This window comes from Miniopterus schreibersii (assembly GCF_964146895.1).
Source record: "Miniopterus schreibersii genome assembly, chromosome: 1".
Lineage (NCBI taxonomy): Eukaryota > Metazoa > Chordata > Mammalia > Chiroptera > Miniopteridae > Miniopterus > Miniopterus schreibersii.
Window position 1 is genome coordinate 70,768,912 of NC_138101.1, and position 17,818 is coordinate 70,786,729.

Below are 17,818 nucleotides of genomic sequence, written 5' to 3' on the forward strand. Positions count from 1 at the left end.
ACCCTCCTGCATCTGTAAACTCAAAAACTGGTGCTGTCACTGTTTCATGTGGAATCTACTTTGTTTCTTTGTAGGATCAATGTATGTGTTGGCCAGAAAATCATCGCCCTTCCCCATGACAACCGACAAGTAAGATTGTTCGATATGTCCGGTGTGCGGCTGGCGCGGCTCCCCCGCAGCAGTCGGCAGGTAACTGCTGGTGACGAGTGTTCAGAGAGAGTCTCAGATCTTCTCAGTCATCAGTGACTCATGGAAACACACTGGGAGCCGCATGTGTGTTTTTAGTTTCCTAATAGCCATTTTAAAAAAGCTAGAAATTATTATTTTTAAGGGTTGCTGTGAGGATTATATGACTTAACTTTTATGTGTGTGTTGTCGTTTTTTTTGTTGTTGTTAATCCTCACCTGAGGATTTTTTTCCCCCATTGATTTTTAGTGAGAATGGAAGGGAAGCAGAGAGAGAAATATCAATGTGAGAGAGACACATCGATTGGTTGCCTCCTGCACAGCCCCGACCAGGGCCGGGGATATAACCTGAAACCCAGGTAACGTCCCCTTGATCAGAAATTGAACCCACGACCCTTTGGTTCTTGGGCTGATGCTCTAACCATTGAACATCACTGGCCAGGGCAAAGCGAGAAATTATTTTAACAATATATTTAACCAGATACACCTAAATAATATTTAAACATGTCATCAATATAAAAATATTATCAAATTTACACTCGGTTACTTTCTTACCGACTCTGGATACTAGATTTTCATTGGAAACATTTGATCTGTATTTAGATTTCCTAAAGTTTAACATTGAAAATGTTTCCTAGTACCTGAACTAAGTATTACTTTTTAACTTAAATGAAACCCAGTGTTCAGTCCCTCAGTGTCAATGGGCACTTATCAGGAGCTCATTTGTGCATGAGCCACCGTACTGGAAAGCACAATTTTAGATACTTGCAGTTGAACTTGTAGAAATTGGAAATATGTTAAAGGACAAATATTTGCATGGTCCAGCAGGAGCAGTGGTGGTGGATTGTGGAAGCTCCTTAAAAAAGACCCTCCACCCCCAGCCAGGAAACCCCTTTCCATGGTGGGTTGCTAGGACAAACTCCATTGTAGAGGAGACTTTCCTGGGAGCTAGGACTGCTCACTCACATTCAGCCCAGATGATTCAGTGCAGGGGTTGGGTCAGTATATACTGAGGCGTTCGTACCACCTATCACAGTTAACTGGGCTGTGGGTACCAGCTTGGACATGCTAACTCAGTCTCTGAGGGGTGCCTGGGAAACTGTGTTTAGATTTGTTCCCTGGGTGATTCCAGATTTGAGGGAGAGTTCCAGAATGAGTCTCCTTTCGTGGAGGACATGGATATAGGTTAGTAACAACAGCCATTGCCACCCCCCACCACCTCCCCTTTCCCTCTTGTCAAGGCAGCCTCTCTTCAGCCTTTGTGCTTGAGTCCCACCACATAGTCACTCTTTCTTTTGTGTCCAAGTGTAGTCCTGAGCCACAAGCTGGCCCTGTGGGGGGTGGGGCTCAGGAACTGCAGACCCAGGCAATTCAGGAGGTAGATGGTCAAGTGGGATTTGCTGCCAGCAAAGCAACAAGTCTGAGTGGCACCAAGTTTCCAAAAGCCCTCTGTACTCAAGACACAGACGGGTTCACAGTCCTGAACAAAGCTATAGTTGCTTGTCTGGGATTTTTGTGTTTTGATAACTGCTGAGCATCACTGATGGGTCCTCTAAATACCTCTCTTACACAATAGGGTTCTCTCTCTCTTAAAGCTGCTCCTGTGCAGTACATAAAATTGCTGTGCAACACAGAAAGCCAGCATTTTCAAACACAAACGTATGAGTGTGTGTGACTTCATTACTTTGAGAATATTTCCCCTCAAAAAAATAGGGAAATTTTAGCAGTTGTTGGTGGGGCTAATTCTGTGGGGGCACAACTTTATTTTTAATAATCTGTTAATATTCAACCCTATTGAAATTGTAGAATTCTGTTGTGTTTAGATTTATTTCCTCCTAAAGTGTTTCTTGAAAAGACTTCTTTTTAAGGCTAATGAGTAACATTTCGTTTCATTCTGAACTTATAACACTTCAGATAAGTCAATATGGTTTTCAGTGTCATAGAATCACAGCTAGAGATCCCTGGTTCATGTTGTCCCAGCTTCTTTCAGCTGACAGTTTATAAGAAGACAATGAAACTTAGTTGAATTTAGTAGAGTGGCAGGGACTTATGATATGGAATTGTTTTTACTTTGGGGAAAGTGTAAGTGACATTTCCCAGAGTGTGTACAGTGAACAGGAGCTCAGGGAGGAGTGGGTCATGGTGCAGGCCCAGTGAGAGGTGGGTCTACAGATGGCAAACAGGGTTCTTTACTGCAGGAGCACAGAGCTTTTTAATGTGTGCCTGTGACTCCAGGAGGGCACAGAGTGGTTTCAAAGTCTACATGTGCATGGAGCCTTTTTTGGGTCATGTCCTTGTGCACTCTGGGAACCTACATGAGATGAAAGGGTGACTCTCACCTAGTGTGGCTTCCAGCTCAGTCAGGCCTGAGTTCCTGGATTGGACCCATATTCACAGGTGCTGCCTGGCCTTTCCCTTCCCCCAGTCCGTAGGACCTGATCTCAGTGCTTGTCCAGTGAATGCCTTGAGTTTATCATCTTTAGTTCTTTCCAGGGGCTTGATTTTTACTGCCAGCTAATGGATGCTTGTTCATTCTCTCTTCTCAAGTTTCTAATGAAGTTTAGAAGATCGCTTTCTTAACCCTTTGTTCTATAGGCTCCTTTTCTGCAGTGCTTTCATTTTGTGGCCTGTCTAGTTCTCTCTAAAATGTATAGCAAGCAGTGTTCATATGCGAATGTTTTCCAGAGGAACTTTTGTGCCATTCTTTGAGGGGTTTCTTTTACTTACTAAATTTCTGTCAGATGTTTCTAATCCTGCGCCTTGTACTTTATGTTACGACGTAGTAAAAGCCACGAATTAGAGCGACATATGACTGTCCTAAGGCATTGCTTACATCTCTACATCTATCCACCAAACATCACACTGTAAACTTTGCACATTTTGCAGTAATTGTTTCAGACATTCTGATATTGAACTGAAATTCCTAAAGGTGGCAGGAATCTGCTTGAAAGGCCATTTCTTTTTCCTTTTCGCACCTATGTGGTTTTCTAACTGCTTTAACACCTTAACCAATCATTTGTTAAAATATTTGAGGTATTTGAGTGAATTTCATTGAGTTTATTCCCAAATTTACCCAAATTTACTCATTTATTCATTAAAGCATTTCAAATTGATTATTTATTTTTTTCCTTCCTGACTATAATCTTACTCATTTTCTTAAAGAATTGTACACACTTTTGGTGCGTGTCTCACTAAATTTATGTAGTGCCTACCCTCATTCACTCGTCATGGCCTTTCCACCAGAAAATCCCTGAGAGCCTGTTGTCACACCCAGTATTGACTAATCCTGCATGTTATTTTATTTGCTCTCAATTTGGTTGTTTTGAGAGGTATAGTTATTAATTTGGTTGAGATTTTATAGCTCTTATGCTTGAGGAATGATACGCTAATTCTTGTTTGTGTGATTGGTAATAGGGCCACAGAAGAATGGTATGCTGCTCGGCGTGGAGCGAGGACCACCCCACCTGCAATCTCTTCACCTGTGGGTTTGACAGGCAAGCCATAGGCTGGAACATCAACATCCCTGCATTGTTACAAGAAAAATAAGGTGCCGGCATTCCTTAGTGTCGTAGTTTGCCATGGACCTGTGACTGGAGCAGGCTTTTCCCATACCGATCAGCCATTTTTGAGAGCTGGACCCTGAGAAGGGTGATTTGTATATGTCCTTTTCACATTGTACCCAGCTTGCATGAAATATACAGAACTGTGGTTATGTTTTTATTCTGTCTCGTCTGTGCTGGCATCCTCTGGTCAGTGGGAATGAAGCCGCTCGTATAGCACGTGGCATTTGACATGACAAGAGGGCATCACACTTGTGTGAGTTCAATGTGAACCTGTGTACTTACTGTGAGTGTAAGTCTTTGGCATTTCTGGAATAATCCTACATATCTACCTTGTCCTGGGAGACTGCAGAGGTGTGTTTGTGTTGGCTAATGAATGGCAGGATTGGTAAAAAATTTTATGTTTACTTCTGTGTGAAGTTGTAGCACGTGCTGTCGTGTAATTCAGCTTCAGCTCTTCATTCTGTTACAGTTCTGTGAAATTAACCTGGATCTTAGCAGTTAAAAAAATAGTATGGAATGTTGAGTTCGCAACATTCAGAGTTTCTTTGGAAAAAAAAAAGCTTCTGTTTTTTTTTTTATAGAAAATCATTTCAATATCCTGAGGTCTCATATTAGCAAATTCTAAAATATAATGATTCTAATCACCAATTTCAGATCGTAAGCAAAATTTAAAGCACTTTAGTTTATAGCTATGGTTATAAACAGTTTTTAGAAGTTTCAAATGACTTATCCATTGAATGTGACTTGACCTTTTTGAGAAGGCTGTGCTACCTGAAGACGAAACCTTATTTATTTTCTACACCTTTGGTTTGCATATTTCTACATGGGTTCACTTCTTTGGTGGTATTTGAGAGCCAACAATGCAAATAAATGAGTACTACCTCAAAAATAAATGTTTGGAAAACTTGGGCGTCTCACTGTGCCTAGCTAACTAAGCACTTTTTGGCTTTTAGCTGGAATACTGAGTTCAGTTCAGAAGGCAAGAAAGACAATCAGCAAACTTATCCTGAAGACAAAAGGCGCTTTCATTAGCTACTAGGGCGGCAGCCACAGCCATAGTCATAGTTCACAGGTGACAAGATGCTCCTGTCTCAGCTGCCAGGACACCTCTCAGTGCCAACCCTCCCACTGCTAGAGTGGGCCTGTCACTCTTGCCTTCTTAGCAGTAACTGTGTCTGATGTTTGTGAGCTTGTGTTATTGTTGAGTTACAGTTTTGATAAAGAGACATCTCAGCGTACTGCTCCTCATGTCTTTACTCCTTTGAATATGTCCACTTGGATGCTGGCCCCTTGGAGAGGTACAAGAGGGTAACATTGAAAATGACCATGGTTGATCCAATTCCTTGTATCTCCTGTTTTGTAGTGATAGGGGCTGGGGCGCCGTTTGGTGTAGTACAGTGTGACAGTGCAGGCTGCCCTGAGGTGGAGCTCCCAAGGCTCAGGTCCAGCAGTAGCTAATCTTCAGTCCTGAGTCATTGGTGATTCTGAAATGATTTCCAGAGCCTGGAAAGGAAGAGAGCCCCGGGAAAACCAGTATAACAGTACAGAGTTGAGGTTGCTAACTAAAGGACAAACAAGAAATGTTTTAGAGCGACTTAATTTTTAAAGCTCAAGAATTGGTTGTGTTTTTAAAGTATGACATTTACCCTGAGCACACTGTTTGAGAACAAAGTCAACTTGTCACTGTGGGCCTGAGCATCACGTTCCGGCCCTGTTCTCCTGAGTGGTCTCGCGGTGAGATGTCTGATGGCTCCGACTTCTCTACTGCGCCACACCCCCAAAGGCATGAGCCAATGAGTATTTAGGCTGCATAACTATACTCTTGGGTTCCTCTTGGGTTTTAATTTGAAGGTCTGGGTGTCTTAGAATCACCATTAGAAACATTGAAAAATGTATACAAATAGTTAAATCAAACTTAAGAACTAGATCTCTCCCAGATTAAAAAATTTGAAGCTTTTAAATATGTATTGTGATGGCCATTTAATTCTGTGCAGACTAGTGCTCTTCATGGCTGGCAGCTGCTCACCTTCCTAAGTGGAGGGGCCAGCTTCACTTGTCTCCTTGAGGGGGAAGGCCTCATGGTGCTGGAGGTTCCCAGGAGTGGGAAACGCTTCTGCTAGCTGCTGCGTGTCCTCTGAGGGGACCCCTCCAGCCGCTCTGGTCATCATGCTGGTGATTTCAGGAGTCATGAAGGTGATTTGGGATATTGTGTGTGTGTGTGTGTGTGTGTGTGCTTGAATTTGTGTGTATGTGTGAATGTGTGTGTGTGGCTGAGATTGTCATGTGATCAGCCACAAGTGATCTCATCTGAAATAGTGTTTTGAAATGGGAATTGTTTTGTCCTATATATTGACATGTCCAGAATTTCATTTAATAATGCAAGGAGAATGTGTGGTTACTGAAAAATGTGTATTGATAGAGAATTTTATGCGAGATACATTGTTGGACAAAGCAACACTTTTTCAACCACTGCACATCGGTTTCTGTAGTCAAGTATTCTGTACATATTTTGCAATCCGAAGAATCCTATGTAAAATTATTTGTTGCTTAAATCTGTGAAAAACAAGTTTCTTTGGAGAAAGTATGCATTTGTAAAAGTGTTGTGTAGAAGCAAGTGTTTTTATTGTATTGATGTAATTGTTTTTAAGTGTTCAGTGTCTTCATTGCAAAATGAAATTCATTAAAAATCCATGTTCCGTAATTGCTATTGTAAAAGTTTTATTAGGTGTCTCTTTTTTATTATTTTACTTTTTTTAATGTTTTGCTTTGGGTTAACTTTGTTACTATCTACTGGATGTCACAATGATGCAGAAATTGAAGAAATTTCTAATTATAATATTGTCCACTTGAAAAATTTTAATTTTAGACTTGAAAAATCATTGTGTTATATTTTCTATCTGTTAGGCTAATATTAAGTGATACATAGTTATGCTTCTCCATTCCTGCATCCCAAAATTTTCTGAAGGGAGTTAACAATTTGAATGTTATACAGGCATTTCTCAAAGTTCCTCAGAGTCTCATAAGATGCTGATCTAGTTTTTATCATAGACAGGTAAGCTCATTTGAAAATTTAAAAAATCGCAGTTCTGGAAAGCCGACCCCATTTTCTGCGGGAGAGTGTAGGTCGGGGTCTGCAGCAGCTGCCGGTCCTCCCTGCTGTTCTTGGCCACATGAGTGAAGCACCGTGCTGGACACAGGACCCTCAGGAGGTGTTAACACACTGCACGATGCGCCCTGCCTGCCAGTGGCCCCTTTTTCAGGTGGGAAGGCTCTGCCCTTGTTCCACAGGCACTGGGGATACATTCAGAAATTCTCTACTGCCTACTTAACTCTCTCTTATTCTTCAAAAATGTAATTATTGTCGAAATTTCAAAATTACATCTTCAGTTACATTTAAAACTTCACATATTAGTATAAAGAATCAAGAAGGCAAGACTTGTATTGCTATGATGTCATCACAATGCCACGAAGATGTGTGTCTCCTTTACTATCCTACTTAGATTTTGTTTTCCCTTAATAAATTATTCCAAAAATCGGGAATATCTCAATTGTTATATGCAACATATACAGTCCATATGATGGAGGGAAGAGGCTAAAAATGAAATCAGATAAAAGTGTTATGTAATTTAAAATTAATTCTAATAAAACATCTTCAAGCAACTTCTGGTCAAAAATAAAAGAGTAAGCAGATCTTTGGAGCTCTAAGAGTCTGTGTGATTGTCAAGTGATACCGATTTATTTGTGGGCTGGGGTGGAGAGCACCAAGGGAGCTGCCTTGGTTTGGTCCAGGCATCTCCAAAGAGGTGAGGTTTAATCTTAAGCCTGAAGGTTGGTGAGGGTGTTGGGGACTGAAGGGGCGGGGGTGGGGGCGGGACAAGAGGAACAAGGCAATGTCACACAGAACCGAGGGGAGGACACCAGAGTGGGGTGGGGTGGGGGCGAGCCCTGAGTCAAGCAGCAGCCTTGGGGAGAGTGGTTGCTCCCTGTGTGCTTGCTGACTTGGGACCCACTGAGGAGCCGTGCAGGTGGTGGCAGGGTGTGCTGGTGGCAGCGTGGTGGAGGAAGAGCATGGCCTCGAGGTCTGACTTGGAAGGAGACCAGACAGTTCTTGCTGGAAGGCAGGGCTGTTTATTCCACAATTCAGGTGTGTGATAGAAAATGCTGTTACTGGGAGCATACAGCTTTGACCTCAGGCGTTCCTTAGATACCCAAAGGATGTTTCGAGCACAACCTAGAGTGCATGAAAATGATTTTTCCCTAAACACAATGGTAATGGGATGTGTTAGCACTATTTAGAAACACTGGGTTTAAGTTACATTAGCTAAATTTGTTTACTTCCTGACTACTGGGCATTTTGTCACCACCATGACAGAAACACTTCCTCTCACACTGTGAGCACCACCACGTCTGCCCCCTACTTTCACTGGGCCTTCAAGATCCCTAAAAATTTTGGAACTAGAACTGAGGAAGTCAGTCTCCAATAGCTTCATCTGAGTGAAAATAATGCAAATATGCTAGGAGAAAATAACTAGAATTGTGTGCTCAGCAAACTGCCTTTGAAGAATGTGTGAAGTGCAGATGAGGAGGGGATAGGCCATTGTTACCAGCACACCTTTTCTGACGATCATCCTGAGATACTTGTAAGGAGAACAAGTCACAAAGGAATGGTTTCAAATGGACAAACATCTCAGACAGCTGTGTAAAATAGTGTCTGGTTGGAGTTGGTGGTTTATTTTATTTTTTGGAGTAAGGAAATGTTTCTTGGTTGAGAAGAGACCAAATGAGGAGATGGGAGACCTAATAGTGCCTCTCAAATCCGTCTTGCTCATTGGGTTAGGTTAAGGGTTTTTAAGGGTTTAGGGGGAACACGTGTGCAGAAGGGCTGGTGGGGCAAGTTTTAATTGGAGGGCCCTGGCACTTGGACATTTATGTTAAGAGGCATCAGCACCAGATCTTCCTGGACAGCAGATCTTTGGCTTCTGAAAGGGTTCTGGTGTTCAAGTTTGGTTATGTCTGGGCCCTTTGGGTGTGTGTTTCGGGGGCTGGGTGTGTGTGACTGATACTTTGGTTTTGGGTTGAGCTGCAGGTCAAAGTTTTTTCATCTGTGCATGCTTGGAGTTAGTAGTTTAAATTTCTATTTTTGTTTGGAGGAGTGAAATAATTCTTTTAGTCTTTAAGTTATCAAATATATATATGTACATATATAAATGTCAAGGGTAACCACAAAGAAGAAAGATTAAAAAAATGATTAAAAGTGGTTACTGTAAGGAGGTTGCGAAATGTAAATAACTGGGGAGGAAGTGACTTTTTAGTGTATCTCTTACAGTTTTTAAATTTTGTTATTTTAAAAATTGATCTTTATTGTTGAAAGTGTGACAAATGTCTCCCTTTCCCCCCCCCATTGATCCCCTCAATCCTGCACCCCTCCCCCCAGGCATTCACCACACTATTGCCTGTGTCCATGGGTTAGGTATATAAGTTCTTAGGTTAATCTCTTCCCACCCACCCACCTCTGCCTTCCTTCTGAGATCCCTCAGTCTGTTCCATACTTCTGTGCCTCTGGATCTATTTTGTTCATCAGTTTATTTTGTTCTTTAGATTCCACATATGAGTAAGATCATGTGCTACTTGTCTTTCTCTGACTGGCTTATTTCATTTAACATAATACTCTCCAGGTCCCACCTGCTGCCTCAAAGGGTATAGGGGATCCTTCGTTTTTACAGCTGCATAGTATTCCGTGGTGTAAATGTCTGAGAAGATTCTTGATACGATTTCAGTCGTCTTGAACTTGTAGAGACTTGTTTTGTGTCCTAACATGGTCTATTTTTGAGAATGTCCCATGTGCACTTGAGAATGTATATTCTGCAGCCTTGGGGTGAAATGTTCTGTAAATGTCAATTAAAACCATCTAACCTTGTGTGTCATTTAGAATCACTGTTTTCTTGTTGATTTTTTGTCTGGAAGATCTATCCAGGAAAGTCAGTGATGTGTTAAAGTCCCCTACTATGACTGTATTGCTGTTGATCTCTCCTTTAAAGTCCTCTGGAAGTGTTTTGTTTTCCCAGCCTGTGCGAGCCTTTTGTTCTGAGATGGGTCTCTTGTAGATAGTGTATATTTGAGTTTTGTTTTCTTATCCGTTCAGCTACCTTATATCCTTTGATTGGAGCATTTAATCCATTTATATTTAAGGTTATTATTGATAGGTACTTATCTATTGCCATTTCTTTATGCCTATGTTTCTCCATCTCACTATTTCAACTTCTTATTACAGCAGTCCCTTTAACATTTCTTGCAATGCTGGTTTGGTGGTGATAAACTCCTTTAGCCCTTTTTCTTTTTGTCTGGGAAGCTCTGTATTTCACTGTCTATCTTGAATGATAGCCTTCCTGGATAGAGTAGTCTTGGTTTCAGGTCTTGTTTTGCTTTACCTTGAATATTTCATGCCATTTCTTTCTGGCCTGTAGCATTGCTGATGAGAAATCAGCTGACAGACTTATTAGAGCTCCTTTGTGGGTAACAACTTGCTTTCCTTTTGCTGTCTTTAAGATTCTCTCTGTATTGAATTTTTGGCATTTTAATTATGATGTATCTGGGTGTGGGCCTCTTTGGGTTCTTCTTGCTTGGGACTCTGTGCCTCCTGACTTGTGTGACATTTTCCTTGACCAAGTTAGGAAAGTTTTGTGCCATTATTTCTTTAAACAGATTCTCTAACCCTTGCTTTCTAGATCTTCTGGCACTCCTCTGATGCGAATATTGTTGCATTTCATATTGTCCCACAGCTTTCTTAAACTGTCCTTCTGTTTTTTAATTGTTTTTTCTTTTTAGTTCTCTGATTGAGTGATTTTTTTTCTACCCTGTTTTCTAATTTGCTGATCCAGTCCTCAGCTTCCCCTAATCTGCTGTTTATTCCTTCCAATGTTTGTTTTTAATTTCTACTATGTCATTCTTAATTTCCTTCATAGTTTCCATTTCTTTTCTCATGCTGTAGAGCATCCTTATGATCAGTATTGTGAACTCTATATCTGCTAGATTGCTTATCTCCATTTCATTTAGCTCTTGTGGAGAATTCTTTTTTCTCATTTGGGGCTTGTTTTTTGTGTCCCCATTTTGGCTGCCTGTTTGGATTTGTTTCTGTATATTAGGTTGATCTGCTAGGACTCCTAGTCTTTTGGACGGTCTCTGGTGCAGGCCAATGTCAGACGCTGTTTGTGACTCGCCTTGAGTGCCCTGTTTGAAGTTTTCTGAGCTCCACAGTTTGTGGTTCCCTCTGCTGAGGCTGGGTGTGTATGGACAGGACCAAGATGCACACCAAGGTCTGCTTTTCCAAGCCCTTGGTCCAGAAGCCTATCAGGCCCAGTTTTTTAATTTTAGAGCCATCAAAATGCATCACCCAGTATCTGAAAAGTTCCATTTTATGCTAACCACAAAAACATAAGATGCCTGCCCAGCCTGGCGTGGCTGAGCGGTTGAGAGTCGACATAGGATCCAAGCGATCAGGGTTCGATTCTCCAGTCAGGGCACATGCCCAGGTTACAGGCACCATCCCCAGTCTGGGGTGTGCAGGAGGCAGCTGATCAATGACTCTCTCATCATTGATGTTTCTCTCTCTCTCTCTCTCTCTCTCTCCCTCTCCTTTCCTCTCTCTGAAATCAATAAAGATATATTAAAAAACAACAACAACAACAACAACAACAAAATCCAAGGTGCCTGGTTGGGAACAGCTGACAAAGAGAAAAGGGGCTTGAGATTATCCATAGGAATATAGTAACACTTTAACAAAGACATTAAAAAAGACAAAGCGAGAGACCATCAGGTGCATTAATAGGAAGAGTTAGTGTAAAAATTTCAGCTCTCGCATTTTGGCAAATAGATTCAGTGCAATTTCAATCTAGCTCACCTCAGTGTTTTGAGAGGCTTGACAATCTGATTGCTAAATTTATTAGAAAATGTAAAGGCCAGGGTTAACAAGATGACCAAGGAGAGAAAGGAGGAGGAAAGGGAGAAACAGATTTGCCTTAGGCCTGGCAGGGCTGTGGTTCATAAAGTGTGGTATTGACGCAGGGAATGGAAGAACTGGCCAGTGGATCAGAAAGCCAAGCTGATTCTTGCAAATGTGTAAACTTGAAATATTTCCATTCATATAATTGCAGATTGCTAGAAGAAAGTGGCCTATTTTAGTAATGGTTCTAGTGTTACTGGTTATCCAAATGGGAAAAAAATGAACTTGGATCCTTACTTCATACCAAAAGAAAATTCCATATCATATGTTAAAGGAAAAGCAATATTTTTTTAAAAACAAGAAGATTTTTGTGACTTTGAGTTTATTAAACAGATAGTAAAAATGCATTAACCATACTCAAAAAGATTGATACATTGAAGCATATTAGATTATAGGACACCGTAGGGTGAAATGATAAACCACAAATTATAGTTGCAACATATGTAATCCATAATACATTAATATTCAGTAGAGTAAAAATTCTATGTGTCTCTAGGAGAATGGGACAGACATGAGTAGGCATGTCACAAAAGAGAAAACTGAATAGCCAATAAATAAATATAGAAATTAAGAAAATAAAAAGGCCAGAATGATATACCATCTCAGAACCATTATTTTGGGAAAAGCTCTGTCAAGCACAAAGACTGTTGGAATGTTCATATGTACTATTGGTTTGGATATAGAATAATACAGTAAATTTGAAAGCACTGTTTGTAAGTCTGGATGTGTGCGTGCTTCCTGCTCCAGTTAATACGAGGGGTGCAGTTAGAACACAGTTTATTGAAGTGTGATGTCTGGCCTGGCCAGCGTGACTCACTGGTCGAACGTCAACCCATGAACCAGGAGATCATGTTTTATTCCTGGTCAGTGTAGATGCCTGGGTTGTGGGCCATATCCCCAGTGGGGGGCGTGCAGGAGGCAGCCCATCAATGAGTCTCATCATTGATGTTTCTATTTCTCCTCTCCCTTCCTCTCTCTGAAATCAATAAAAAACATATTTTTTAAAAAAAGTATGGTGTCTGGAGACCTTGCAAGTCTGTTAAGATGAAGGTTTTGGGTCCGACCCCATAGCTGCTGACCCAGAATCTTTCAACATGACCAAAGAATTTGCATTGCAGACAAGCTCCAGCATGTGATCTCCTGTCCAGTTTGAGAGCTGCTGTCCTGAGGGACCTTTTGCACACGTGCACTAGGGAACATGTGCACAGGCAAGGTCATGCGCTAAACTGGAAACAACCTGAGCATGTTGCCGGGGACTGGTAAATAAATTGTGGTGAGTCTATACAGTGGAATATACATACCAGTAAAAATGAATGACACACCCAACTACATGCAAGTGCTGTCTTGGGAGTGCAGTGTTGAATGAAGACATAAACCCCTGAGACTATACACAGTGTGAAACCGTTTTTACAAAGTACACGCAAATCCAACCATACATGTCTGATTATGTTTACATATTTGGGAACATGGGGATGAAAACCCAAAATTCAGCATGGCATTCTCTGGGCCAGGAGTGGCATGTGGGTGGGAGGCAGAGGCGGGATCAGTATGAGCCCAGAATTGCCAATGTCTGGTTCTGAGTTTGGATGGTGAATATACAAGTCTGTTCCGGTGTTTATGTTTCTTAGTTATCTTTGCAAACATTCCTTTAATGCATCTATTATCATTAAAGGAGTAATACAACAATTCTAAAGAGAAAGTGTGTATTAGTCCAAAGATGGATAAAGTGGATGCTGATAAAATGGGAGATTTACAGTAATATTTCTGACCACATCCATTTCAAGCTTATCAGTGCATAACCATATTTTACTCACTTCAGATATGAGTTCTTTTTCCACTTACACACAGGTAGTTTTACTATTCTAAAATGTGTGTATTGTGGGTACAGTCCATAGGAGGAAACGCAAAGCCAATTTTGTTCAAGGATAATGTTCTTGAAAAACATAGTCACTGAGGAAATTGTCAACCGGCAGTGTTGCACTGTGTCTAAATTGGGTTGTTTTCAAATACGTTTTGGAAATCCCAGCTTGAAAGTGGGAAATGTAATAAGGATTTCGTTTACCAGGTGCGATCATAAAACAGTAAAAGTCATTTTCTTATGTTGCTCATAAACTGGGCCTGAAGATAATTTCACATCCAGGAGCCAGTCCAAAAATTGTGCCTAGCAGCAGCCACATGTGAGAATAAGAATTTTTATTCTCACAGTCTGTGTTTGGGGGGGAAACAGCATTTTTAACTGCAAGTTAAATTTATACTTGAGTAAGCCTCGGTGGTTTATGTTTCTCAGGAATGTGTTCTCATCTGAGCTGTTGAACTTATTGGCATAAAGTCGTTCATATATTCCCTTGTTATCGTTTAATATCTGTGGGATCTGTAGTAATACTGACACTCCCTCCAAGTTGCTATCATAATCCGTAACATTTTACTGTTAATTATTTGCTATTTACCATCAGATGGTAAGATTAGTCAGGAACCGCAGCATGAGGCTAACTGAGGGCAGCCCTCGGGAGGTGCTGGGTGAGTGGATGAAAGTGGACTTGACGAAGTGTTCTGTACCCGCAGCGCCCCAGCTCATGCATCCCACCCACTCGTGTAAAGGACTGCTTGCATTGTCCCCCCCCCCCCCGCCTTCCTCGCCGCCCAGTCCCCGCCCTGAGACCTCGCTGCCCATGCCCTTTACAGCTGTGCACATATCGGCAACTTCCCGCTGAGACTCCTTCCCCTCCATCCTAACCTGAAGAACCCAGCTCAGGTGGTTCTCTGCTTACCATTCAGGGGCTATCTCATACCTGCAGTAAACTTCTCTAAATCTTGGAAAACTATTTTTAATATATGAAAACAGCAACCCACATTTTTCAGCTCCTAACCAGTCAGTACTATCTTGTAAATCAATTTAACTTTATTATTTATTTATTTTGTTAATCCTCACCTGAGTTGTTTTTTTTTTTTTTTTAAGAAGTAAGGGATCTTTTTTTTTTTTTTAAAATATATCTTTATTGATTTCAGAGAGAGGAAAGTAGAGGGAGAGAGATAGAAACATCAATGATGAGAGAGTTATTGATCGGCTGCAGCCCGCAACCCGGGTGTGTGCCCTGACCAGGAATCGAACCCTGATCCCCTGGATCCTAGGTGGATGCTCAACCGCTAAGCCACGCCTGGCCAGGCTTTTTTTTTTTTTTTTTTTTTTTTTAATATATCTTTATTGATTTCAGAGAGGAAAGGAGGGGGAGATAGAAACATCAATGATGAGTCATTTATTGGCCGCCTCCTGCACGCTCCCGACTGGGGATCGAGCCCACAACCCGGGCATGTGCCCTGACTGGGAATTGAACCCTGATCCCCTGGATCTTAGGTCAATGCTCAACCGCTGAGCCACGCCCAGCCGGGCCTGAATTTATTTCTTCCATTGATTTTTAGAATGGAAGGGAGGAAGGGAGGGAGGGGGGGGGAGAGAGAGAGAGAGAGAGAGAGAGAACTGATGTGAGAGAAACACATGGATTGGTTGTCTCCTGCATGTGCCCCAACGGGGGCCGGGGATAGAACCTGCAACCCAGGTACATGCTCTTGATCTGGAATTGAACCCACAACCCTTTGGTGTGTGGGCCAATGCTCTAACCACTGAGAAACACTGGCCAGGGCATCAATTTAACTTTTAATGTGGAAGCGCTGAATTCCTGTGATGTGGCCAAGTCCCCTTTCTGTCTGGCCTCAGTGGGCATCATCATCCCCTCCTGGCCACATGGGAAGCCACAGTGAAGGCCATCACGAGGGAGCCGAAGTGCAGCTAGAGGGTTACCGTGGCAGTTATCAGTATTTTCGGATATCATGGGAGGAAGCCACCTCACTCAGCAGTGTCTGGTTTTAATCTGCACATTAGTCCCTCTGAAAACTGCTGCCTGGCCTGGAAGCTCATCTGTTGTTCGAGTGAGTGGCTCTGTGGTCTCTCTGTGGAAGGAGGAGAGATAAGGGAGGAGGAGAGATAAGGGAAGAGGAGCATCTCCTACAATCTTTGCTGCTTCGAAACCACTGATCCTGACTGACAGGAGGGACATTTAGCTGGTCTGCACAGTAGACAGGCTGGGAGTAGAGCTGCTGGCAGAGCCCACCAGGGCCACCTCAGTGGTTGTCATCTTTGTTCTCAAGCTCCTTCCGGCGCTTCTCCCCTTCTGATCGAGCTGCAGGTACCAGTGCCCTCCTCCATCACATGCACATACATGATGAAGGCATATGCATGCATGCATGTGCAGGCATGAACACAAGATGGAAGCACACATATGCATAGACACATGCATGCACACATACTGTATGTGCACACATGAGGGAGATGTGCACACCTGTGATGGAAGCACACATTCATGAGTGGGCATTCACACATGATGGAGGCAATGTACACACATGCACAAGCATGAACCTGTACACATGATGCGGCATGCACACATGTACATGTGATGGTGGAACACATGCATACACAGGTAGGCACACATGATGGAGGCAGGCACACAATATGTGATGGAGGCACACTGTAGGCATGCACATGCATAATGATGGAGGCACACATGCACATGTGCAAGAACACATGAAGGCACATATGCAAACAGCTCAGGCACACATACACATAATGGAGGCATGCACAGCACAAATGCATACAAACATAAGGGAAGCACATATGAGCACATGCAGGCACACAATGAAGGCATATGAATACACATGATGAAGATGGACACACATGTGATAGAGGCACAAATGCAGGTATGCACGCACATGGGTGAGGTTCACACACACATGACAGAAGCACACACATGCACACACATGTGATGGAATCATGCACACACATGATGGAGACACATGCAGACATGAACACATGTAATGGAGGCACACAAGTGCAGATATGCACACATGAATGGAGGTCACATACAGACATGCATGTATGACAGAAGCACATGTGCACACACATGTGATGGAAGCATACACACATAATGGAGACACACATGCACAGGCATGCACGTATGACATAGGCCTCCCTGGCTCCCTCTGCTGTAGCTGCAGATGACTCTACCCCACCCCCTTTCTTTTGTTTTTTGTTTCTTTCCCCCAGGTTTGTTCAGGTGCACCTGGTAAATAAAAATGGTACATATTTAAGGTGTACAACATGGTGATCTGATGTTTGTACACACCAGAAGCAATCACCACACTAAGGTTAGTGAACACTTCCATCCTCTCATGCGGTTACCCCTTCTTTTTGTGGTGAGAACACTTAGATCAAGCTCCCTGCTTGAGGTCAGCTGGTCCGCACCCACAGCTTCAGCTTCAGCATTAATCCAGCTTTGAGTGGAATGTCACATAGTCACAGGGCCTGAGATTAAGACGTGGACATTTTTGGGAGGGGCATTATTCTGCCTATCTCTGCTGCTATGCATTTTAGGTTACTCCTTACATAACTTCCTTTCCATGAACTAAATTAATTACATAATGTTTTATAATATCAGTGTAGTTCTAAGCTCTTCAGTGTGTTCATAGCATGTTATTGTCTGCCAGGCTTCGCAATAAGCTTCTGGTTTTACACTCTTTTATCTCTTACCAGTCTATGAAAATGTATTTACTAGCCTGTGTTACTTCTCTTTTCCCCTCCAAATCAGGCTGAAGTTATTTAGCAGGAGTGAGTCGTTCTCTGGGTCTCGATTTCCATATCCCTAAAGTGGGTTTTTAGACATCCTGTTTGTATTATGATTTATTATGATCATCAAGAGCCACAGATGTGGTCTTTGTTCTAAGGAAATTTGCAGTATAAATGGGGAGGTAAGATATCTCTCCCAACATTGAAAATTTTTTCAAGATTGCTTATAGTATATACTATTTGACTTTTTACTGACATACCAGTTTTCAAGGGAGGGTAGTTTATGTAAAGAATTTAGCTAAAAATGTTAGTCTAAATGCAGGACCCACACTTTCTGGGAAATGCCTTAGGGTCAATGAAATGAATGTAATTGCAAGAGGGGGGGACTAGATGGTGCTGGGCATGTGGGATATTGGTGGTGGCAGCTTCCTTTCATTGTGTGTTCAGATATTTGCTG

General features: G+C 42.1%; 1 protein-coding gene across 4 annotated transcripts in view; it reads left to right on the forward strand.

The window, feature by feature from the left end:
• Positions 1–7,451, forward strand: part of WDR37 (WD repeat domain 37) — a 69,745-nt gene extending 62,294 nt beyond the window's left edge. For 3 of the 4 annotated variants that reach the window (XM_081128604.1, XM_081128601.1, XM_081128603.1), the window contains exons 13-14: positions 75–189; positions 3,600–7,445. In XM_081128604.1, the coding sequence (XP_080984730.1) occupies positions 75–189; positions 3,600–3,731 (247 nt within the window). In that variant the 3' untranslated portion in view covers positions 3,732–7,445. Of the gene's footprint in view, positions 1–74; positions 190–3,599 lie in introns of all 4 variants that reach the window. The other variant, XM_081128602.1, reaches the window with a different exon arrangement.
• Positions 7,452–17,818: the final 10,367 nt, after the last annotated feature.